The sequence below is a fragment of the Mercenaria mercenaria genome, chromosome 19 (genome assembly GCF_021730395.1).
Source record: "Mercenaria mercenaria strain notata chromosome 19, MADL_Memer_1, whole genome shotgun sequence".
NCBI lineage: Eukaryota > Metazoa > Mollusca > Bivalvia > Venerida > Veneridae > Mercenaria > Mercenaria mercenaria.
Window position 1 is genome coordinate 7062775 of NC_069379.1, and position 26282 is coordinate 7089056.

The 26282-nt window shown below is 34.1% G+C and overlaps 1 protein-coding gene across 1 annotated transcript; it reads left to right on the forward strand.

Annotated features, from left to right (window-relative positions):
• The first annotated feature begins 32 nt into the window (after positions 1-32).
• Positions 33-25835, forward strand: LOC128551083 (latent-transforming growth factor beta-binding protein 3-like). The gene is made up of 18 exons (XM_053531443.1): positions 33-163; positions 1611-1751; positions 3529-3663; positions 4385-4525; positions 6377-6508; positions 9805-9939; positions 11068-11208; positions 11592-11729; positions 14463-14551; positions 16216-16304; positions 16586-16929; positions 17302-17436; positions 20093-20168; positions 20500-20561; positions 20797-20881; positions 22687-22833; positions 23996-24362; positions 25199-25835. The coding sequence occupies exons 3-18, from the start codon at positions 3531-3533 to the stop codon at positions 25289-25291; spliced, it is 2307 nt and encodes a 768-aa protein (XP_053387418.1). The 5' UTR covers positions 33-163; positions 1611-1751; positions 3529-3530; the 3' UTR covers positions 25292-25835.
• The last annotated feature ends 447 nt before the right edge of the window (positions 25836-26282 follow it).

Sequence of the window (26282 nt, forward strand, 5' to 3'; positions counted from 1 at the left end):
TTTATTTTGTTCCATTTTTCCACTCTAGATAAAGACGAGTGTACCGACAAAAGTGTCAAGTGCAATTCAGGAAATTGCACCAATACGGTTGGAAGCTGGAAATGCGATTGTGATAAATGGTCGGAGTTTAGACGGATTAACGACAGTTTTGGTGTATGTGAAGGTACACGCATTTTACCTCTATTTCTAAAATGAAAAGAAAGGACTACGTACAACTCCATAGCATAAATCATATACCCCGATATACTGCAAAATAGATATCACCATTTTGTCAATATTATTTCAGTTACACACATGTAATTTTAGTGGTAAGATGTTGAACATTTTCACATATGTTTCATTTATTAAACTCGAGAAGATCCTTTGGAAGTATACAACACAACATAGCAAATTACCAGCAGACTCTGTTTGATCAAGTCATCTCGTAAGAGTTAATGAAAAGTGTAGCATCCCTTCGTGGCTCCTAGCACCGGCTTAAGCTAAACTATCTTATACAAACATAGAATTTACACCAGGATAAATTTATTTCGCTCATAATTTGATTTTTAAAAGGTGATGTATCAAAATCACCTTCTCTATGTAACCGCGCACAATTTAATCAGGAAGAGACCGTCTCGAAACTATTCTGTATCTATCCGCTGTACAATGTAGTTCAATGCGGAATAATTTTACACCTCTAAATTCATTATCGTGACAGACCGGAAAATTCGGTCTACTCTATCACCACCGGACTTGATCACAATCTTACAAGTACTTTTCATACACGTACTAACATAAATCACCTTCCATCAGTACTGCAATTGATCATTTGATACGACACTCAATATTGCAGCTAGCAGACTTGAAAAACGAAAGACTATTGCGAGCACACAATTCACGTGAATGACTTATTGCTGACTTTATATTTGAATTGTATTATAGCTGTAACAAATCCAAATGGAAGAGACATGTAAGGATGTAGTGACTTTATATGTTTGCGTAGTTTCTTTATAACAGTGTCGTATGAAGTTATCTACTACTTTCTTCCATGAAATAGATTAACTAATACTCTGCGTATTTAACTTTTCACATTTTTCTGATACCTTTATTCATTTCCACTGTGAAGTAAACGCCTTGCTTAAATGTATTCGTTAAAGATTCTACTGTTGTGATTGTTTTATTCATTACAGTCTCGATAAAAGTTTTTAATGCACCACCTCTAACAGTAACGGTAGTGTCGGTTAGAAGCATTAAAACAGCGTTCTCAGTAAACGGCCTTGATGTAGGTACATGTAGATGCAACTAAGATTTCAGAAAAATGGTTGAATAACTGAAATAAATGGGTCTGTTATAACAAAGTCAAATTTTAACATGCTTAGAGGCACAGTAGAAGACATGGAAATGAAAGTGACTGAAGTGTGCAGTAAGATTAGCAATATATTGGGAGTTTATGATTTACGAAATGGAGTTGAATATAGGAGATATAAAAACAGTAAATACAAAAGCATTTATTTTATTCTTTCGTGTTTGTTTCCTAAATGATAAAAACCAAACACCTAATAGTACACAATAAAGTAATTGCCGTGTCATCATTTTCTATATATAAATGAATGCTGACACTTTTATTTAAGATATTGACGAATGTAAACACAATGACAGATACATATGCAACTTTGGAAAATGTCATGACTTTACAAAAGGATGGAATTGCACTTGCGATTATGGCTACCACCCTCAAGAAATAGTACCAGATAAAATTTACACGTGTGTCGGTAAGCATTAATATTGTATATTTTCTGACAGAGCCACTTCTTGTTCTCTTGCTGGATTCCAAAATGTGTTACTTATTTTTGCATTAAAAACATTTTCATCTATACAGTTTATGCTTTATCACCTTTACCGCTTCAGAAATGTATAAATATATGAAAATGTTATGCTGACTGTACATTTATATAACTATACATATATGCATGCGTTAGAGATGGTACCTACCCAAGAAAATCTAGGGGGAACAACTCTGAATTGACCAATAAACTGAAGCCAACATAAACCATTAGTCAAAAGTGAAAGACAAATCAAATAGGTCCTTTTAAAAACAACTGATCAGGCAAACAAAATGTGACCTACATTTGTTTAAATCTCTTTGTATTCAATATAAAACATGCACACTTTTCTCGTTGCTTACACTGACAGTTATTTTTATAAGTTGTAGTGAGGCCCTGATAGAAATGTAGTTTAGTAGCGCATGAAAATAAGGTAAAATATTGCATAAATTCCATGTCATAAATTTTACGACATTAAGAAACGTTATTAAGTTTTGATCTTTTATTCAAAGTGTTTTAATGCTCTCTATGATGATACATTGGTTTACACAAAATTTATATATTAAAATGTAAAATGTATATATCCAACAATGAGAAATTTAAAAAACAAGTGAAAATGGTATCACGTTCGTGTAACAAGGTAGCTAGAGTGGTTATACTAGTATTCATCATTTCATTGAATCATTATTAAAGTGTTTCTTGTGCTTAAGACATTTTGAAGCATTTCTCTTACTGTCCAAGAGTACTTTGCGGCAAATACTTTAACACAAAAAGTCATTATCATCAAATGAAATGACAATTATCGTAAGGTAATGGTTGTAATTACAACATTTTTAGTAGCTGATAGGTAATGACTCTCTGCAATGTATTTTAAGCAATTTGAATTTCTCTGGATGGAATTAACACGATCATTGCTTTCCATGAAAAAAGAATAAATGCTGAAAAGGCGTATTAAAGATTACCTTATTTGATGATTTTCTTAACAAGTCAGCTATAAGGTGTTTTATTTATTGTTGTAAACAAAGGAAGCGGGTAACTTCAGATATCAACATTAATATACAACTTAACCTGTTTACACAACTTGAAAGTAGATTTTTGTTGGGGCCTTTCATTAACAATTATATTAACAATTATCGCTTGAATTGAGTGCATTCATGAGTGAAAAATATTGATGGTTAAATGGTGTAGGAGTTTGTTTACATTATAAAATCTTTAATAACTTCTTTCAGGTAAATTTTTGGTATGGTTTTTGTAAGCTTATCATTAAGAGCACGCAATTCTCTTTCACTCAGAATTTTTTTCATCAGTTTAGACTCTTGGCTAGTCCTGGATTTTGACTTTGTTAAAAGACAAAAGGAAGTTCAGTATAGCCTCTTTAAAAGTGTTGAAAGTAGACTAAACTTTCACTATACTCTACTGAACTTATTTAGCTGTAGAAACCTTTGATATAGACTATAACTGGGGAAATCCTAAAATCATTGAAAAACGGTCAATACAAGAATTGTCCATTTTGCTTCAGATATTTTGAGAAAGTCATTTTTAGATATCAGATATTTCGATTTCTACATGTCGAGGAGGAAAATCATAAATGCATTGAGTAAAATGGGGCACTTAGCTTTTATTTTATTTTGAGAAAAAAAATCTATAAAGATGAAATTGAATTGTTTAGGCACCATCTCTACCTGCTTAAACGTTATATTTTGTCACTTGATTTTTTTCATTATAGATATGGATGAATGCATAAACGACCATTTTTGTTCCAACGGAGGTACCTGTGTAAATATTCCTGGAAATTGGACATGTGAATGCCCACCTGGATTTCAAGTGAATAGAGTAAACGAATCCTTTATTGAATGTGAAGGTACGAACCACAAAAACTAATTACTTTTTTCCGTTTGTGATGTTATAGTCTAGTTCTGGTAATATTCATTAAAAGAAGGAGTGCTATACATCAGGACACATGTTAGCCTATATTGTAAAATTATGCATTTTTTTCGCCTGAACTCTAAATCTTATTTGGGTAGTTGATAGGGGTGGGCGATATACCGCGGTAGACCGGTTATTGCGATGTTTTTTCCGACGATACGATATTGCGATATGATTTTCGAATACCGGTTATTTTATAACATTAAGTAACACTAACGTAAACCAAGAAGATTCACAAAAAACATCCTTTTCTTGCCCGCACGATTCAACTTTGTTTTCATTTTTCTCCTTTCATTTCCGTTGCAGGTAGCAGACTGGTTTACAGCTATTTTACGGACCCAATTCCACATAATAAATCCAATAAGAAAATTTAGATAAATATAATTTCGTATTTGTCAACGACTCATTAGTAATTTTTCTATCAACTAGAATTTATTATTCATACAACAGCTATACCACTTTCCTCGTTTAAAATCGGTGAATTGAGCAACCTGTGTTATACATGTTATATGATTGTATCCGTAAACCGAATGTAGTGCCGCACAATAAACTAAAGAATATTTTGACGCAGTCTACTTTCGCTTTTGAATATCCGGTAATCGGCGTCATAGCATGTTTTTGAACTTTCGACTAATTGTTGTTCATTTTTCCTTTAGATATCGACGAATGTAATGACACATCCAGCTATATTTGTTCAAATAGTGGTACATGTGATAATATACCAGGTAGCTGGTTATGTCATTGCGCAAATGGCTTTAAAGATATTCGACAAACTGAATATTTTATTGAATGCCAAGGTATGTAACTCCTGTATATTATAATTAAGAAATAATAAATCTGTTCCTATATTTTATCAGTTAATAAAATATGGGCAGGAGTTTGGATGCGTAATAATTAAATCACGAGTTCGTAGCACGAGTGATTTAATTATTCGCATCCAAACGACTGCCCATGTTTTATTAACTGATAAAATATTGGAACATATTTATTATTTCGATTCTAACAACGCAAATGATTCGCATTTAACAGTACTACATTTTCAGCTTAATACGTCATTCGGGTCATATGCTGTTACAATTTACCCCCTATGGTTAGAAAGTGTTGCATATCCAATGGAACGTATAGATATTTGTTTCTTTTTTATCAGAATTTTGAGAAGTATTTATAAATTAGTAATCTAACAGCTCGCAAACTAATTATGAACAGAATTTTCAAAATAGGCGAGTTGACCCTGTATTACGAGTGACGAGCTTAACTTTTATATGACGTCACATCATTATGACGTCATACTTTATGTCATACATTTATGACGTCACCGCTGAATCATAATTAAGCTAATTGAATTCGCTCGTAGAGATCAGAACGTGTTTTACGGACCTACACATAATTCAGTATGACTTTTTATTATATTCATGTTTTTGAAATGCTGTTTTCAACCGTTTGGCCCTGAAACAATTCGTATGTAATGGAACTGAAGTAGAATCTCTTATGTTACAATGTTACAATCATAGGGGGTGGGGGGGGTGTGAAATGTAACAGCCAGCCATATTTTATCGTAGATTCATGTATAGGCAGGGGATTTCGCTATATGTTTATATAGCAATTGCTGCGGATCGTGTTAGAATTATATATAATTTATTCAGTCAGTAAGCGAACGGGCTACATAAGATTTATATGAAAAGGTGGCAAAATGACAAAATGGAGCGAAATCATTCCTTTATTACAATGATTGCAAATCTGATTACACATGTTAGTAAAACATGACAATCTTAGTTATAGGTATATATAAATCGTTTACGAATTACTTAGAAAACACACCATTCAAGAGTAAAGGAATCAAGTTCAAATGTGTTAGAAAGGAGCCCTACGTCAAAAAGCTAATTTACCGTCAGTCAAATGTTTTGAGCGTAGTAATTTTTGAATAGCAAAATGAATTTTGTAACGGAGGGTTCTTTTTAACAAATCTTAAAGACGACTGTCTTGTTTTAATGTTGTCTTTTACTTAAAATGGCGAACATATTTATACCTATGTTACGAAATCCGTTTAATTAGGGAAAGGTAGTTTACATGTTGTCAGTTTCTTAAAGTAAACCGTACGTAGCCCTGAGTGACCTCAATTAAATGTATTTCATGTTTTCGTGCATTATTGAAATGTAACGATGGATAATATTTGACTGAACTGTGTTCTTTGAATTTTTTTCTTTGCTGTTGAACTTTTAGCATTGTATTTCACAGTTTCAAATAGTGGAATATTAAATTAATTAATAATATTCGCTGTTAAAGTAATACACCGGGATGCATTATATATGATCGGTAATGTAATTCTTTCCAAACTATACATCAGAAACGATCTAGTAGTAAATAAAACACCAAAAATACACAATGATATGTTGTACACCGTATATTCCTTCTTGCAGTCGCTTTTTAGGTTATGTTTGAATAACAAAAAGTTAATTGGGCGTACAAAACCAAAATGGTATTTTTACTTTACATTCCTCAAAATTTAATGTCATGACTGTATGCAAGAGGTTATATAATTGTTAAAAGTACAGAAATTTTACAAATATGTCAGAACTTTCTGAATGCATTTGTAACAAGTCAGTCTAGAATGACATTACTATGTGATTCTTGTTCCGGTTTATTTTCAGATATAGATGAATGCACCTTTGCGGATTGTTCTAATGGTGGTAGTTGTGATAATTTTCCCGGAGGGTGGACCTGTCAATGCCCAAATGGATATGAAATAGGGAGTAAAAATGTTTCATTCATTGAATGTAAAGGTATGGTTAACCGCATAAAATAATTTAATAACTCTTTTACGTATCATTTCCAATATCAGTGTTGTTTTAGAAATTATAATGATTTCCGGGTGATAGATTTATATGTTTGATTCCACCTGGTTTATATACTCATATTCCGATTTGAATGCAAAGCAACTTCCATAACCCGAAACACTCTTGATAGCAGGTTGCTGATTGGTCTGTTCAGCTAAAGACCAAATAAATAGATACATTTGTTTATCAAAATCTGATATCTTTAATATTTATATGCTCTTCCCTCAAAGCAAAACAACTTTTATATAAAATAATGTTTAAATCCCAACAGTTACTGTGCTGTTATAGTGTACGAGATTCCTGCAAAAGTCTGTTATTGGGTTCAGATTTCTGAAGTGCTACGTTTTATCAGAATATGTTTTTTACAAACCTTCACCTCCTTCACCGAAACACATCTTTGTTACAGTTTTACCTAATCGCAAAAGCAGATAAAAAGCTTCTTTTCTGTCTGTTTAAGATACTGATTAATGGCGCTTCCCGGAAAAATCCTGGAATTATATGTCTTCCAAAAAGCATTTTTTGTTAAGTCTTTGAAATAAACAACTTCCACTTTTCAAAAGCCAGAAAGATTTAACAACCTCGCAGGTGCCAGAGGAGGCGTTGTCTTCTATAAGACTCTTGACCACTGACCCGTTATAGCTGAAGAATATTGCATTCAACATCATTTTCACGTTTCAACATCATTTCCGAACGTATGGTTCACTTGGCATAACAGCGACGTTTTTATCTCTCCGCTTCCATTGCTTATTATCAGCCCTTCCCTTTGGCTTAAACATGTGCACCCAGGTATCATATTAGCAAGTTAGAAATGACCTCACTATCCCAACTTTTGTTTGTTTTTCGAAAGTTCCTGGACGCATTTAAGGCGTTGTTTCTAATGCTCCTCAGTGACCAAATGAGGGACCCACCTAACGCAAACCTTTCTGAGGTTCAATCGCTTTTTCAGAATTGTTTGCACAGTGCCTTCGCATATGCCAGTACAACTGGCTACATCTTTCACCGACAATCGTGCATCCTGTTCGACCACAGCAGTGATGTTTGCTTTTGTAAAAGAGGTTTTAGGCCTACAATTTTGACTGATAATTTCCAAGCTTTAAAAGCTTTAACCAAACTAAAGACTGTGCACATTGAAACGGCCAGAGATCCATATATACCACAAAATTCATTAAATTTCTGTTTTTAATCTATATCAAGCTTAATGCGGCATTTAATATAGCTTTTCGTCCATTTTACAATGGTACAAGTAAATTGACCAGTGTATATGGTTGCATGTATTCCAGTTTGAAATAACTCGGTTACACGAAAAGGAATTTGCACGAAATAAACGGATATTGTTAGCTATGGGACACACTATTCATGTTCAATGAAACGTTTTAAAAAAAATACCTGGGATAAAACTACGGAGGTCCATTAATAAAACTTTTTAGGACCTTCGTAAATGTATAAATATTGTTTGAAAACCAGACAATGAGGGTGGTATTGTTAGCTTCTGAAAGTAAAGTCTATTTCTGAAATTACATAAATTGACATGTAGTACTCGCTCTGTTGGGTTTATCGCTTAAAACTATAAACTATACTGTCTTATAATAGTTTCCCGCATGGGCGGTTTATAAAATATCATCAGAAGCGCTGCCGCATATTGAAAGTGTGGTGCCTGTATATGGTCTGTGCAAGTATACCAACATAACAATAAAAACAGTCAGTACATTATGTAGTAGTGATAACATCTTGCTGTATTTTCAATATTTACGTCTAATTTTCCGGATATATATTAATCGCTTTTTATATCACTATGTATCTCTGGTAAGTAGACGTATTGTATGTTTTTAGATAAAACACTTTCTCTTAGAGGTCACAGTGTGTCTGAATCTTGAATAATCCTTGAAACACCCTAAACAAATAATACGACTTTGTTAATTAAACATTTAGAGGGTGGATGAAAATGATTAATACCGGATGCCTAGTTGATACAAAATTTGTTCAAGTGAAAAAATTTACTCTTTTAATCGTTAAATATGTCAAATTTGCTCTGTTCATACATTGAAAGTAAAACGAACTATTTTGCAAGGAAATATGTTATCTACCGATTAACAACATAAATAACAGAAGCACGGCAAAAAGTAACAGAGGGTGAATGATGTCTTTGAATCGTGCATTTCATCACAGCTGTTATATTTTGGATTTCTTGGATCGTTATGCATAGCTTTATGTTGTGTTTTTAACTTGACCATGCGGCTAGTGTGGTTTCAATATTTCCGCTGTCATAAGTTTGAGTTTCCACTTTTTCTGCAGCGTTGTTTGTGATTTGTGGCGGCCATAAAAAGTCTCTCCGTACATTTGATCCCGGCTGTTATATTTCGATCTTTCCAGATCGTTTGGCATAACTTTTATGTCAAGTTATGGGTACTCCTTAGTTTTTCGGCTTGATAATTTCGGCCTGGGTGGTTTCAATACTCCCGCTTTCATAGCTTTGGGTATTGTATTATCACCCCTTGGATACGGTGCCTGCTTTTTATTTTGTCTTTTAGCAGTTCACGTGATATGCAGGCTCAATAACCTAAGATCCCCTTTCTAAATTCCATTTTGTTTAGTTCTGCCCATTGTTTCTCGTTTCGGTCAAACCCATTATTTTAACTGGGGACCATACGCCGCTTTTCGTGGAATTCCACGCTAGTGTAACATTAATTGAAAGGTTCCATGTGCACCGCCTTATGAATACCTCTGTGGACGTTTCTAAATTGATTTTTCTACTTGTAGCATGTGTAAATGTGAAGTTCTGCTCAACTCGGGGCAAGAGGGCGTGGTGGACGGTAGCATGCTTGTCCACTACCGTCTATGAACAGGCTCATTCAAACCGAGCCTGCAACAGTTTATGTTTTGTCGTGTTGAGCGACCTGTGGAGTTACACTTTTAATATTTTGGTATTTTTTATTCAGCCCTTGATTTGGTGTCTACATTTTAATTTTGTCTTTTAGAAGTGTCTATGTAGGCATGGTCCATAACTTCTCAGATGTCCTCTCTAAATTTCAGTTTGTTTAGTACTGCCCGTTGTATTCTCGCCCAATCACAATATTTTAATTTTGGAGTATTCGCCGCTTATCATGCAATTTCACTCTGTGTATCACCGAAGGTTCCATGTACATAGATACTCACCAACGGAGTCAGTTAAATTGTTGCTATTGAAGTAGTTCTTATGTTAATGATAAAAATCAGAACAAATTTGTTGCGATTTCTAATTCTAGACAGAAACGAGTGCAACGAAATGAGTGTTGTGTGCCAATCGGGAAGCTGTACTAACACAGATGGAAGTTGGAAATGTGTATGCGATGAATGGTCGAGGTTTAGAAGGATTAATAACACTTACGGCGTATGCGAAGGTACACATTTCGTTAACAAACAGACACGATGTAAGCAAGTTAGTTCTGCAGGACTTGCTTTCTTCTATGCGAAATGTTAATAAAAGTATAACAACAAGCAAAATTGTACACATATCCATAAAAAATAAAACAAATCTTTAGATTCAAATAACTATTAATTATTTTTCTGCAAAAACATTGTGACGTCATGATGATGCGTGTGACGTTATGATGGATACATTAAGTAAAAAGAAAATTCTTTTGTTTTCATGTAAAATTGTGAAAACTGCAGATGTGAATATCCGGCTTGAGGATAACTGTTCCGCAAGAATAGTTGGCTGCGAGTCAAATTTTATCTATTTGCGCCAACAATTATAGACTACCTCCCATGAAAGCATGTTCATGAGCTGATATAATACATATGCACATGTTATGGTAGATACTTTAAAAAAACACGTGTATAGATTTTGTCAGCAGAATTTAGCAATTTAGTTTCGGCCGACGCTTTGATTAAAAGATGATTCATATAAGCATAAAGAAAGGACATGACGTCCAAAAGCGAGAAAAAATAAAGCACACCACCAATATAGATATCCATACAAACCAGTCTATGTTAAAATCTATCAATACCAATCGAATTTGTTCAGCTGCTAAATGATAAATAAAGGCGCTGATAATATTCATAGTACGTTAGATAAAAAGTGGGATAAGAATGAATTCGCACTTTCGTTTTTAAATTTGGCTGCAACGATGGAAAAGTATATCATGTTCTAGGTTCCAACACCTTTCGTCTATTTCATAAAAGCTCTTTTCTTAAACTAAGCCTTTATTTTTCTTTCATTTCTGTTAACCTACAAACAGAAACGGAAATAATACATGTATTTATACATTCATACTTCATCGAGGAAGTTTTAATCAGTTTTAATCATATAACACCAAATATATTTTAAGACAATTCACTGTTGCAACACGTATAACTTGAACACTACCTCTGAGTTTCTTAGGTACAGGCAATTAACATTGAATATAGTTTTGTCAATCATTATATTACGAACAGACATATCATATGTTCCTCGGAGTGCTTCAATTTTTTCTGTGGTATGTTGCAAACACGATCATACGGGATATATTTAATATAATTATTTTAAGATATTGACGAATGTGAACAAAACCTCGTCTCGTGCAATGGGGGATCATGCAAAAATATTATCGGCGGTTGGTATTGTGACTGTCCAGCAGGATTCACAAATAAAACGAAAACAGGCGATGTAGAACACATAAATTGCACAGGTATGCTGAATTACTTACACGCATGCTCAGTACACTCTAGGCGGTAAATACCTCTTTCAATCAATATTGATAGCTAAATTTTAATTGTAACGTGTGTTACTGCATGTCGAGAATTATTTTGTTTATAAATAAATAATTTAAAACAAATTTATTCAAATAATAAGGAAAGAAGATATAAAAACGCACGTTTTTCGTTGCCTGATGGTTTGTAACTTTGAATTGACAACATTATCATCACTTGGCCTACTTTGTAAATGCTTGGCTCTAAGGCTATGTTTGTGGTTTTATGTGCTTCCGAAAAATCTACCCTTACCTATTATCTTTTGGTTTAGAACTAAACATTTGATAATAATGAATTTAAATACTCATTTCCGATGTTTTAGATATAGACGAATGCGAAATTGCACAAAGGTCATGTTTAGAGGCTTCTGGCTGTGTAAACACCATAGGAAGCTGGAAATGTGTATGCAGCGAAGGTCTTAAGGAAACAGCAGTAAACAAGACTAGCAAATTATGTGCAGGTTTGTACTTTCTAAGACATATTACATACATTTCCATTCAACGGCTTCTACAAAAGAAGCAGTATAATCATTATATGCTGTTGTACATTTTGTTTAGCAATTGTAAAGTATAGTACGACTGAGAGACGTCTGGCTATGTAAACACGATAGTAAAGGTGTATTTTGAAAAACGGTAAACATGACTGTGTGCAGACATATGCTGTTTCTAAGAATATCTTACAAACAAATCTGATAAAATATACAAAGTAAATATATAAGAGTAAAAAGTTTGTGTTTTTAGCTTACCTGAGCCAAAGGCCCAAGGTGAGCTTTTGTGACCGCTCTATGTCCGTCGTCCATCGTGCGTCATGCGCTGTGTGTCAACAATTTGTAAAAAAAAAACTTTCTCTGCAGAACCACTGGGCAGATGTACACCAAACTGCACAGGAATGATCCTTGGGTGGTTCCCTTTCAACATTGCTCAAAAAATTTAATTCCATTTAGAACTCTGGTTGCCATGGCAATCGAAAGGAAAAACTTTGAAAATCTTCTTGTCAGAAATTGTTAGCCGGATTTCAAAAATGTTTTCTAGAGATCCCTACCAAAATTGCCTAAGCCGTTCTGTTCTGGTAAAAAAACATGGCCGCAAGGGGGCAGTGTTCATTTTCCCTCTATGGCTATATTGTAAATTTAAAAAACCTTCTTTTTCAAAACCACTGGGCAGATTTACACTAAACTTCATAGAAATGATCCTTCGGTGCATCCCCGCCCCCTACCAAAATTGCCCAAATAATCGAAATCCATGCAGAACTCTGTTCAAATTAATTTCTAGGGGTAAATATGGTCCTGTCCCGGGGGGTCACATGGTTTGTATAGACTTATTTAGGGAAAAAAATTGAAAATTTTCTTGTTCAATACAAAAGGGCATAGGGCTTTAATTTTTGGCATGTAGCATCATCAAATAGTCCTCTACCAAGTTATATTCAAAGTATTCCCCTATGGTCAAATATGGCCCCGACCCAGTGGTCACATGGTTAATATAGACTTATATAGGGAAAAACTTTGAAAATCGTCTTGTCCTAAACGGCAGGGCCTGGGGCTTTGATATTTGGTATGTAGCATCTATTGGTCCTTTACCAAGTTTGTTCAATTTATCTCCCTAGGGTCAAATATTGCCCCGCCCAGGCCCGGGTCACATGGTTTATATAGACTTGTATAGGAAAATCTTTAAAAAAATTCTTGTCTGAAACCACAATACCTAGGCCTTATGTTTTATATGTAGCATTGCGTTATAGTCCTCTACTAGGATTGTTCAAATTATTACCCTGGGGTCCTTCCTGGGGTCCATAGTTTTACATATACTTATATAGGAGAAACTTTAAAAATCCCTCGTCTAAAACGGGAAGGCCTAGGCTTTTGATATTTGGTATGTTGCATTGCCTAGTGGTCCTCTACCACGATTATACAAATTATGCCCCTTAGTTGAAAAGAGGTCCCACCCAGGGTGTCAAAAGTTTTACATAGATTTATATAGGAAAACAAATCTTCTTGACTTAACGTTCAAGACATAGGCCTTTCATATTTGGTATATATCATTGCCTAGTTGATTTCTAACAATATTTTCGAATTATGCCCCTGGAGGGAAAAGAGGCCCCGCCCCGACCTACTTTCTTGTTGTTTAAGATACAGCCTTTAAATTAGGGTGAAATGTAAAGTTCTGCACACAGATCTTAAAACTGACTTTCAGTGTCCATGGAAGTGACCTGCTGAAATACTTTCTTAATATTTTAGCACTACACTCAACAAAATTCCTAATCGGTCAGTTTATATTTGTATTACTATATTGTCAGTAATGCATGTATTTACACGAAATTTCACATGCCGACATTTGAATACTGCATACTGAGTACTGCTGCTAATTATTAATTTATTTTTGACGACTCATGGCCAAAGTAACCGCATTAGGCGTTTTGCCTAATATTGGATATTTTGCACGTGCAGTGCATGTGCACCAACATGCACATGTTCGTTTACAATTTTGGCATTACTTACGAACGACCAACTAGAAAAACACATATTATGGTGAAATTGACACAAGAGCAATTGGATCGAGCTGTCGGAATGTTGCTAGCTGGGACACATTTACGACACGTGTGTAATTATTTTTACAATTTCAATAGAATTTTGATGTTATTTGTTTGTAACTGTTACTTTGATGGTTATTTCCATTTGTAACCTTATTTCCGTTTACAAGAACCTTCACTCGTTGGTTATCTACCATCCGCGCTCTTTTGTCGAAATTTAACCAAAGTACAATTCAATGAAGTGACCGATTTTGAATTTTGTTGTATAATTTCGACAGCCCTGGCGCATTGCTCTTGTGTTAATTTCACGATGATATGTGTTTTTCTAGTAGGACTTTCGTTAGTAATGCCAAAAGTGTTTATTAACACGTGCGTATTGGTGCACATGTCATGCACGTGTAAAATATGCTAAATTGGCCAAAACGCCTAAAGTGGTTACTTTGGCGGTGAGTCGGTCAATAATAAATCAATAATTAGCTGCAGTACCTATTTAAATGTCGGTATGTGAAATTTCGTGTAAATACTTGCATTATTTACAAAATAGTAATACAATAAAAACTGACCGATTAGGAATTTTGTTGAGTGTAGTTTCACATTTGATACATAAAGCTCATATTACTCAGGTGAGCAATCCAGGATCATCAGGAAATAAATGTGTTTGTCGTTACAGGAGATTACCAGTACGTTGCCTCCGTTAGTTTTACATTAACTGGGGAGGTCACAGATGTTGGTGAGCTACAAAAGGCCATCAAGAAAAAGGTAAAATATGATAAATGAAAATTTTGTAGGATTGAAACGCCTATCGTAGTAGTTGACAGTTTTAGACAGGTATGCGGTCTTAATGTAACGGCATTTTGCAATTATTTATATTTCCTTCCATTTTGAAATGTTGTTGTATAAATGCACTATGACTTTGACAAGAGCATTCCGTACAGGTGGTGAATCTTTCAATTGACAAAGAGAAACTCGATACTCCGAGTTCGATGTTCAAAAGACTTGTAACAACACTTTTAAGTTTAAGTCGTTGTAAAGGAAAATGCAATGTAAACACATATATATATATGTATTTTATTCGGTGTCAGAGTCGGACATACACATGTATTCAAGTACTTCTGTAGGTACTGCAGCGTTCATACTTGTTTAAATGTTATGCAATGAAACAAATGTTTCAGAGAGATAAAAGCCTACAAATGTTTGATAAATTAGTTTTTAGAAAACCAGTGCAGGATTTCCTCATCAACACATTTAGGAAAACAACCTGAGTATTAGTCTACTGAAATACACTTGTTAATTACAGTTTAGTGAGTTTACCACTTTCTGTTAATCATTAGATTCTGTCTAAACTTCCATTGTATTACATTTTTAACGAATAATACATAGTCTCATGATAAATGACTAACCTTTGCTGACGGCTTTCTACAAGGTTTCAGGTAAACTAAAAAGCACACCTTTATCAAAGAGTAAGAGTCATTAAAATATTATGCTATCTGTTGGGTTGGGGCTAGTTTTCCATGCGTTGTTATATTAGAAAACATGAAGAATAGTTTGCTCTGACTCATCATGCCGGTTTTCAAAGCAAAGTAATTTGGCAGCAAAATTTATGGGATTACTGTTTGAGCGATCAAGGACCATGATCTTATTAAGACCAATTTGGGCTAAATATAGATAAACATCCAAACGACTTCTTCTCATGAACTACTAAGTTTATAGCATCTTTGTAGAAAACTCTCTCATGTGTGACCATGTTCCATTTCAAGTCAATTTAGAAACAGAGAAAAACCTTTAAACCTATAAACGACTCATCTCATCAACCACATGCATGATCTTCGCAAAACTTGTTTTATAGCATCTTTTATTGATCTTTTCATGTGATTAACTATGACTCCTATTATAGAGTTTCCATGAATAAAAGCAGAAAGACTTTTAAACGACATCTCTTCACGAACCGTTTGGCGAATCTTAAACAAACTGGTCTATAACTTTCCTGTCCCCATTTTTTTAAGTTTTAAAAACATTTTTAATTTGAATAGGTAGTAGAACGTTTAAACGACGCCTTATCATAGATAAACTATATAGATCATCATCAAATTATGTCTACATGTATAGCATCCTTGTATGAACCATTCATTTTGTTTAGTATGACTACACTTTTTTGAGGCCACAAAAGCTGGCAACAGAAAAAACTGTACATTATTTCTTCTGTTTGACTTGGTTTTCATCAAACTACGTCTGTAGCTTTTCCCTCAAGTTTGTTCTCAATATACAAAAAAGGTACTAGTATTTAAATTTTACTCAGGTTGATTGTGAACACTTAACATGCGAACCATTATCAAACCGTTCATAGTTTTATGTCGGAAGAACATGTATGTAGATTTTTGTATACGTGATGAAAACAGCTACAGATAACTTCTACAATATTTCAGATTCTCGATATGTACATGAGCACTTTCACAAAAGATGAGAGCATTTGGATAGAAATCGTAAAATTCAATGGGCTTCCTAGTTCTTCTAGGTAATATACAATTTAACGAGCGAGGTTTTAGTTTGTCTTTTCATTCTGCCAGATCTCCGTAAATCTTGCGTATTGTAATTTTAATTGTGTATGAATGAGTGTTACTGCTAGTCTTTAATGATTCTAATACTGTTAAAAGACAGACTTTTATCCAGTTAGACAAACAAATTATTTCAGTATAAATAATGCTCAATTGATATACTTTTACATGAAAATAATGTTCAGTTACATAAAAACTCTGAAAATTTAAAGTTTTTATATTTGTGTTTTTATTTGTATAGAAAGAAAAGGTCGGATATTCATCCTGCAAGACACAGTGTCACTGCCGATTATATTGTCCATACCTTAGAACAGAAATCTCTAGAACAATTAAATAACGTTGAAAAAGTGTACAGGGATAAAAAATGTAATAACCGGACAAAAGTTTGTGAAGACCATATAGAGGGATTACTTGTAGAGTTGTCTGGCGTGCATACAAAGAACGCAAGTGCAATATGTGAAACAAGTAAGAATGTGTGTGACAAATATACATCCGCATGTTCCAGTACAAATGGACAGCTGAAATGTAACTGTAGCAAAGGATACAGAAAACCACCTGGTGATGAAAATTCGTTACTTTGTGTAGGTACGTGAATTTGAGATGAAATTGACTGAATATAGTTAAGAAACTAGATTACTTGCGTACATTTACTCTACACGAATTATTGTATCAAAAATAAGTCATTGAGTGCAGTTTGAAATGTGATGTAAGAAACATATAGCTCTAGCTCGGTTAGTACACAACTTTCATATCATTTGCATGTATACTGAAAAAATATAGTATGGTGTCACATCATGTGAACAGTATGAAAGTTCATTGTGCTTTTGAACCATGGCCTAAACTTACATAAAAGTAAATTAATCCTTGCACATATACATTTTGGTATTTGTGTATTTGATAAAATCATTAATATTATTTAATTCATATAGTATTGTACTGACATTTCTTTTTCAACAGATATAAATGAATGTTACAATGATCAAGCGTGTCCAAACGGAACGACCTGTCACAATACCGAAGGTTCATGGGACTGTTCGTGCGTAAAAGGACTGAAAGCGATAGAAACTGCAACTGGCAAAAAGGAATGCCAAGGTATATGTTATAGTATTTGTATTTTTACATTGTAATCCGCGTTTAGAACTTGTAGGGATAAAATCAAACATATGATGATTATCATATGTCCGCCGCCGTTCTCTATGCCATACGTTCCTCCACAAGTACACAGAGTTTCCAGTTTCGATAATGTGCACGGCCGTTGAAGTTACACCAGAGTTATGGTTAAAGTATTTGTAATTGCATTACTAGTGGTCAAAGTTATCACATTTTTTTTGTCACCACGTTTGTGGCCATGTCTTGGTAAATCTGGCTGCACGTTATCCAGAATATTTATTTCCACAAAATGTAGAAAGATTTGAAAATAGACAATGTACCTCCAATGACACCAGAATTATGGCCACTGATAAACGTTCACTTTTAATGAAACTGTCAACAGAATGTGGAAAAACGTTTGATAATAGCTAGAGTTAATGTCACTGATTAGTGTAAACGCTCTTACGTTTCACAGTGATTACATGTTACAGGCTGCAGGATTTTAGCCATCTTTAAGGTACTTACGCGTACTTTACGTAATAATTCAAATGAATAGTTGAGTAGTGTATGTCTCACGGCTTGTTGGTACCAAATAAGATAACCATCCATACTACCAGATAAGACATACATTTCTTGCTTTATTACATAGTTGTGGCTTCTTCAAATCAAATTTAAATTTAATCATGGTATAATTATTGCCCCATCTTGAATCTCAGAGGAATGTATTTTTATACGCCCGAAGGGACGTATTATGTTATGACGCTGGTGTCCGTCTGTCCGTCCGTCTGTCTGTCCGTCCGTCTGTCCGTCTGTCCGTTAGCAATTTCGTGTCCGCTCTGTAACTCTTAAACCCCTTGAAGGATTTCAAGGAAACTTGACACAAATGTTCACCACACCCAGACGACGTGCAGAGCGCATGTTCCGGATGTCTCGCTTCAAGGTCAAGGTCACACTTAGGAGTCAAAGGTCATATCAGTTTGTTTCGTGTCCGCTCTGTAACTCTTGAACCCCTTGAAGGATTTCAAAGAAACTTGACACAAATGTTCACCACACCAAGACGACGTGCAGAGTGCATGTTCCGGATGACTTGCTTCAAGGTCAAGGTCACACTTAGGGGTCAAAAGTCATATTAGTTTGTTTCGTGTCCGCTCTGTAACTCTTGAACTGCTGGAAGGATTTCAAAGAAACTTGGCAGAAATGTTCACCACATTGCAACGATGTGCAGAGCGCATGTTCCGGATGACTCGCTTCAAGGTCAAGGTCACACTTAAGGGTCAAAGGTCATATATGACTTTGCTTTGTGTATATTGCTCTGCATTGCAGTGGTCTTGTTTTTATTTGGCAGATCTCTTTTTTGTACTTACAATAATTATTTTATTTTGAATTACTTCCCTTTTATGTTACTATAAATAGCTTATTTTGAAACTTTTTTATTATTGGCCGTAGGGAAAAACCGAGACCACTTTTCTGTGGTACAACATGGATGGTACCTCCAATTTTAAGGTGTATTTTTACATACCTATACCTGATAAGGATTTTTTTGTAGACTTTGATTTTTTTTTGTGGACTTAGATTTGTTTTTTGAAGATTTCCTTTTGTTGTTCCAGTCCTTTGTGGCTACAACAGTCAAGTTCTTAAAATTTTGCTCCAATCCTATGATGTAAGCCTTCGGGCGTATATTGCCCCGCATGGCGGCGCTCTTGTTTTCTGTAAAATAGTTCACCCTGTGCATTGCAACGGCTGACATCATTCCAAAAATACTTTTTCGACCAGTTGAAACTATACATTACAGGCAATATCACTCACGTGCACATCTGTGGGAACAACTGTGGTGAAATGAGAGCTGTTTAGTCGCTAGGCCTTAGTTTGCAAAATTGCAAAGGAAACAATATTAAAATGGACTCTTGTAAAGAAAACATTCATTTAAATCCTTTTTCGGGCATCATGACCGTGCTGTTGCATTTCTGCTAAGAAGTGATACGTATAAAATTTGGCAAAAGGAACATATATGTACTTTTGATTTTTAAACAACATCCTTAGCAACAAATATGTTAGACGAAAAAAACGGTAAAAACTTCCGACGCGGGGACAGAAGACCATCAGAAATAAAGACAGTTTCTCGATAGGAATAATAAAAGTATCAAACACTTGTCATATTGGTTTTCATTGGTAATAAGATGAGGTATAATAATGTCAAATTTTGCAGCCGAAATGATTAATACAGGAGAGACTTTTTTACCTTTGCTGCAACTAATATCTTTATCGTCCCGCGAGATGATGCAGAAATCTGTCTTGCACTGACAATATGATATTTCGATTTCGTATTGAGTAAAATAGTTTTTGAAGATTCATCACACTAAAAAGACCAAGTTTTGACTTACTTCAAATATACTCGAAACAAAATATAACAACATTCTGAATGTTGCCAATGTGTCAGCAGTTTTGATATCAAAGTGTTTTGACAATGCATGAAGATAGAGAATAAGGTTTAAGCACTGGAAGGAAAGATGTATGAAATACCTTTTCAGCTATTCTTGTATTCATGACATTATTGTAATTAATTTCCTGCCTTTAGACCAAAAGAGTATCTAATGGAACTAGTAATAGGTTCTATGTAGTATTTCAATGTCATTTTTTCATGTGTTCTTCAATTTTGTAGATCCATGCAACCATTCGAATTGCTATATGACATCAACATGTAATCATTTTGACAACGAAGATGGCTATATCTGCGGGTAACTTGTCTATCTATTTATTACAACTCATCCATCTAAGATGAGGAAAGCAAATAAATTATCCCAATATTATAGTATTTTGACAAATCAAAGACTGTAAAAACGCAAAGATATTGCCCTAGTATAAACTAGTTTTTGATAAGTTAATACCCACAGTCACACTTTAAAGCATATGTATTGCTCGTTGCAAAGCCAATGTCATCTTAAAAACAATATTTAAAAAAACTGAATTGTACTATTATGAACTAGTTATGGTTTAAATCAGTCAATAAAAAACTGTGACTTCTGTATGGTTGAAACTTACGATTCCATAAACTTTTATATACTTCAGTTGCGAAAAGGGTCGAGAGGGCAAGTACTGTAACGAAATTGACCAGGAATTTAAAGATGCAAGTGAGTAAACCAGCAATATGTGCATACAGTAAAATAATATTATTACATTATATTCAAATACTAGTACACAGCCTTGCTATTATTGGTACATTGTTTTCATCAGAATTATAAGGCTCTTTCAGCAAACATATCTACATTTCGAACAGAGATTCATGTATTTTGCTAACATGTGCTCTTTTATCATTTTTATATTATACAATGTCACACAAAGACATGTTGTTTTTTCTTCACACAGAGCAACAGACAATTTTAATTGCTGTAGGAAGCAGTCTTGGTGGATTAGTATTAATACTTACTGCAGTGATCTTCGCCGTCTGTCGGTAAGACTTGCATCAAGTTAGTGACATCATAATTTTAAAAAACAACAACATTTTACTTGAAATACCAAGATGTCTGAAAAGAACATATCTTTCAAAGGTTAACGAAAATCATGTTTCATCTTTTTACAGAACTTTGCAGTATTTTTTTTTTCTGATTTAGAATATCTCTCAAAGGTACAGGTAAAAGATAATATTTCTACCTTTTCAAGAACATTTTATAGGGTTATTTTTTTCAATATTGACCTTGCATTTCAAGTTTTCCAAGAAGAACAAATATTTCGAAAAGAAGGTAAATTAGGATATTGTTTTATCTTTACACGAGATCTTTTTTAATTTGACCTGGCATTTAAAGTTTTGCCAGAAAAGCATAACTTTCGAAGATGAAAGGGAATATCGTTAAATATTTACATTATTTCTTTTACATTGTGTTTCAACTTTTCAAAGAACAGCCAAACTATTGAAGGTAATATGAATCCGGTTTTACCTTTTTATTAGGATTTTATATAATATTATTAGGTTATTTAACATTGTTCTGTACAATACGGAGATATATTTGGACGAGTACCCAGCTGAGAAAACCATATTGGACGAGCCTAGCTGGGTACTCGTCCAAATATATCTCGTATTGTACAGTACAATGTTAAATAACCTTATTATTCTATATCTATTTTATCTAAGTTTAGATTAAAAATGTTTCACTGAATATTGTATTCCTGCCTTTTCTGTATTTTCCCAGCTTGGTATGAGCGCAAATATATATTATACAGAACAATGTTAGGCCTGAAATAACCTTTTTATTCTATAATTATTTCACTTCATACTTAATATACGTAATTCATTGGATGCTGTTTTTCTGCGTATCAGTATTAAATAAATTATACAACATTGTCAGCATGTTTGGTGAAGATCGGATGAAATCTGTTCGACTTAAGAGAGCGGACAGCGCTAAATTCCCCGATTTTTCGAGTAATTCAAGGACCATAATCCAAGAGTGCCTGGTACAATTTGGCTGGTTATCGAAATTGGCCGAGATGTTATGCCCACAAACATTGTCAGCAAGTTTGGTGAAGATCCGATGAAAACTGAATTAGAGAGCGGACATGTTTTGGATGCCGACCGCCCGTCCGCTGCCATTCATAATCTTCTCCATTTTGTTTCTTAACCGTTAAATAAAACCTTCTGAGGTAGCTATTCAGACAGTCAGCCTGCTGATCTCTCTTCCAATGTCTTAGTTTCGTCCGGAACGGCTTCTTTTAGCTACTTTTCAAATATCCCAACATCTGATGATATTTTTTTACTGTATTTTTAGGTTTTTGATTATTAACGAACGTGTTAATATCTAAATCAGATAGCATTGTCATCACTTGAATCGTTTTTGTGTGTTGTAAACAAAAAAAAAAGACAATTAAATCCTGATTTCAATACGCATGATCAAACTCTGTACATAGAGCGCCTACTTCATCCGATTTACATTCGGAACATTTTCACGCGTTTCGGGCTTTATCGTATGTTTAACATGGGACTGTTGAACCGTCCAAATACAGAAAATACAGGATTTTTTGTACGCGCGTGCATCCAAATACAGAAAATACAGGGTTTTTGTACGCACGTGCGTCCAAATACCGTAATATATTGTACGGTCACGTGTTGCAAATGAACGTTCGCGATTGGATAGATAAAATATATACAGAATAACATACTATATTTTTCTTTTCTGTTGATAATATTATAACCACTAAAACTAAATAAAAACAAAGCAGTTACATCATAGAAACAAATGAATCTTAGGCAATATGATTTTACAGATGGCGGGCAGGGAAGATAAAAGAAGCAGAAAAGATCTCCATGAGGCATATGGACACAAATGGTTTTAAAAGTTTTGATGACTCGTATCTTACTAACCAGTACATGAGGGATAGGGATGATGGAGGCGAATCTTTCTATACTCACAGGTAGATTTTAATATTATTAAAACCCACTAGGTGCCTACGCAATGTGGACGATTATATTTCAAAATTGACACGTTTAAAGTCGGATTCGAGAGGCCTTTCCAAAGAAGGATGCATACCTAATAGAAAGGTGGTTATATGTACGAAAGAAATAGAATTTCAGTCAATATAGATCTACACTTTTATAAATACTGAAAAATATTTTATATAACATGTTGACTTCAATTATAGCAATTTAAACCATTTTCTAATAACATTGTGTTTAATGAATATGCATGTATCGATTTTCAGAAAGGTCATTTAGAAGCGCCTGTTAAATTATATCATATTGTTTATTTAATTTCTGAAATTAATGTGTCATAATTAATGCATTTTTCCATGCAAATAAGCACATGTTCAAATGATGGGCAAATGTTTCATACCCGTATGCGTGGAAAAGCTATACAAATTCAGTGGTCCGGAATATGGCAGTCAGATGCCTACTTAAGCATGTACGTACCTGTTTGAAAACTGAATCACACTATTATCGAACATGTGTCAGCATTTGAATTATGAAATTGCGGATTTTTTCGATAAAGATACTCAAGTGACTTATTGTGCACATTGTTCATTTACTTTTGAGTATTAACTATCGATATATGCCTACGAAGATCGTTGTAAGGTAATTTTTACTATAGGTTGTGAGTTGTTTCTTTATCAAATTCAGCGACATGAATCTATATGCATAATATAATTAGTTTTAAATGACGTCTGAAAATTATCGGTATGAATTGTAGGCTGTTATACATGTGACAGTCCGAGAGCATATACAGCTGTTTGTGTGAGCAATACATTATTGCTTACAACTGAATTGATAACACTCAAAAGTACGGACCTTACTTTTGTGTGTTTAGCACATAACATATAAGACATGCTCAAATCGGACTCGCGACAACAGGACGTTGTGTATACATTATATTGCAATGTACGTAATGCGACTTTTACAATCAAGTGAAATCAATTTACGTTTTGTTATTGTAAGCTCTTTATTGACGATCAGACAAGAATGCATTGTCGCTGACATGACTTTAATGTATCTGACACGTGACGCAATAGTGAGATGTGTAAATTTATAATACGCTTTAGCAACATATCAAAGTATCCCAGATATCATTTATCATTTCAGGCTATCAAACATATCTCTGCCACATGAACAACAAAATGGTAGACACCGTAATGGTTACCTGTCTGATTCGGTGTATGCTAAACCTCATAAACTACCGAGGCCTAATTTCCACGGCTCAATGCCAAATCTTGCTAATGGTGATGCAAACTTTAATCGCTATGACAACCGGCGGTACTCTGGTGAAGAGCCAAGAAGAGTTTCAAGTTACAACCAAGGTTTGGACTCAAGTTATAATATGGACTGGAGGGCTCCGAGGAACAATGCGAATGGTCGAAGATCTCCGTCCCCCGATTACAGAAGGCCAATGTCACCAAGGCCGGATTATCATCGAAGAGAAAAACTAAATAGATCTAAGGACAGCGGAGTGGTAAGAACATAACGTACATCTTAATATGTAAATCGTTACCATGAATGCTGATACTTATCTTACATAATCTGGGTAACATGCTTTTTTCTTAGATTTACATTTTAAATATAACATATAGAAAGATCATCAGGTTACTGTCTTTATAAACTTAAGATGTTCGGCAAGACGAAGAAAGGTTTATCGTCCCCGAGTCCCTGCCTAAAGGGGGGGGGGTAAACTTTTCGAGCCGGATAAACCTCCAGTGTCCGTGTAAACGTGAAGATGACACGGCAGGCAGATATCGACCTGAAAATTGCATAGTGGTAGGATTAGCATCATTCAAAGAAAACACCGCGGCTAAATATTACGAATATATTTGTAAAGACGTTCTCAACTCGAAATCAGAAACAAAAAACATTGACAAGAGTATTTTTGTAATAAATTTTGAAAAAGGTTGCGAAAAATATGGTCCTTTTTATCGTGGCTAAAAGTTTTAAATTACATAATCTTGCTAAGTACCAATTTAAGATGTTATGGGATACAAAAAATCAAGCAATAAATGAAATTAATATACTTTAATATGTTTTATATCTAAAACATAGAGTATGACATTTTAATTCTTTGGCTCATATGACTTTAAGAGTCACTGGTCATACACCTTTTTATTATTCAAAACATACAAATGTTCCAAATGGTTTCTATTCTGTTCTATATTATGTCTTTTCTAATATATGTTTACAAACTTTATGTATGGAAGTCATCGGAACTATGTTTAAATTGCGAGATTAATAGTTAACGGACAAGAAATTTCATTAACAAGGCGAAAACAGGAAACGCATTTATTAATTTGTTTATAGGGTAATGGTTATAGTAGCGGAAGTAACGAATACCGACGACCGGAGAAGAGGAGGGAATACTACTATGGCAACAGACGGAGTACAAACTTCTAGAGACGACAAACATTCAGACGTTGTGCTTTCAAATGACAGTAGATGACAATTGGTGTATTTTATTACATGCGCAAAAAAAAAAAATAAAACGATATATAATAACAGTTTTATACAATGAAAACAAAACAAAAAACAATTTAATACATGACTAAGCTGCATTAGAAATTTATGCAGGATGTAGAAGCGATAAATGCAATATATTGAAAGAATATTACCTGAAATGAAAATCCTTAAACTGTCTTGCAAATGACAAATAGTGTGTTTTAGTCTGATAGTGGAAAGACATTAATTTTGTAATGGATCAGTTGAAACATTGCACTAAATATTTTAATTTAGTTTTCTATGCGTTACGGGTTTATACAACGTAGCAGTATAATTGTTTATAAACGAATGTATGGTATTGCAACTAAAACACATTGTATGAGTTTTAATTTTAGCTTGGTATACTTTATATGATAAGTATGCAATGTCTTAGTTCTTCAAACCATTATACATTAAGAATTAGACATTAGATACTATTTGATATAAAAATATACAACTTGCATTTAATTTATATTTTGCATATCTCACTATGTATTTATACACAGCCCTGTTTGCTTTGCAAGCTACATTTTTGTTGATATAACGTTCTCTTCATTTACTATGATACAAATTGCGTTTAATATTAGGCAGTGTAACTAAAAATACAAACTTCAAGTAGGAACTATCTATTTTATATATATTTGTAGTTAACTATCATTTTCTAAAAAAAGGAGTTATTTGAGCCGAAAAAAATAATCCCAGGTTAAATATTTGGAAAAAATGGAGACAACTCCGCTAAGACTTTATGGTAGGCTTAGTGGCTATTGACTTATGCAGGGAAAAAGCATGCAAATTTGCTACATGGATTAGCAATCTGAATAGAAAACTATGTAAAGATCAAATAAGTTAATGCCCTGGGGAAAGTGTGACATTTTCTATGATGCAATTTGTCAACAAACAGACTTTTTTT

Coding starts and splice junctions, on each gene's coding strand:
- LOC128551083 (XM_053531443.1), top strand. CDS start 3,531: ATGGATGAATGCATAAACGACCATTTTTGTTCCAACGGAGGTACCTGT. Junction 9,940..11,067: donor CACTTACGGCGTATGCGAAG/GTACACATTTCG, acceptor AATTATTTTAAG/ATATTGACGAATGTGAACAA. Junction 20,562..20,796: donor CCAGGAATTTAAAGATGCAA/GTGAGTAAACCA, acceptor TTCTTCACACAG/AGCAACAGACAATTTTAATT.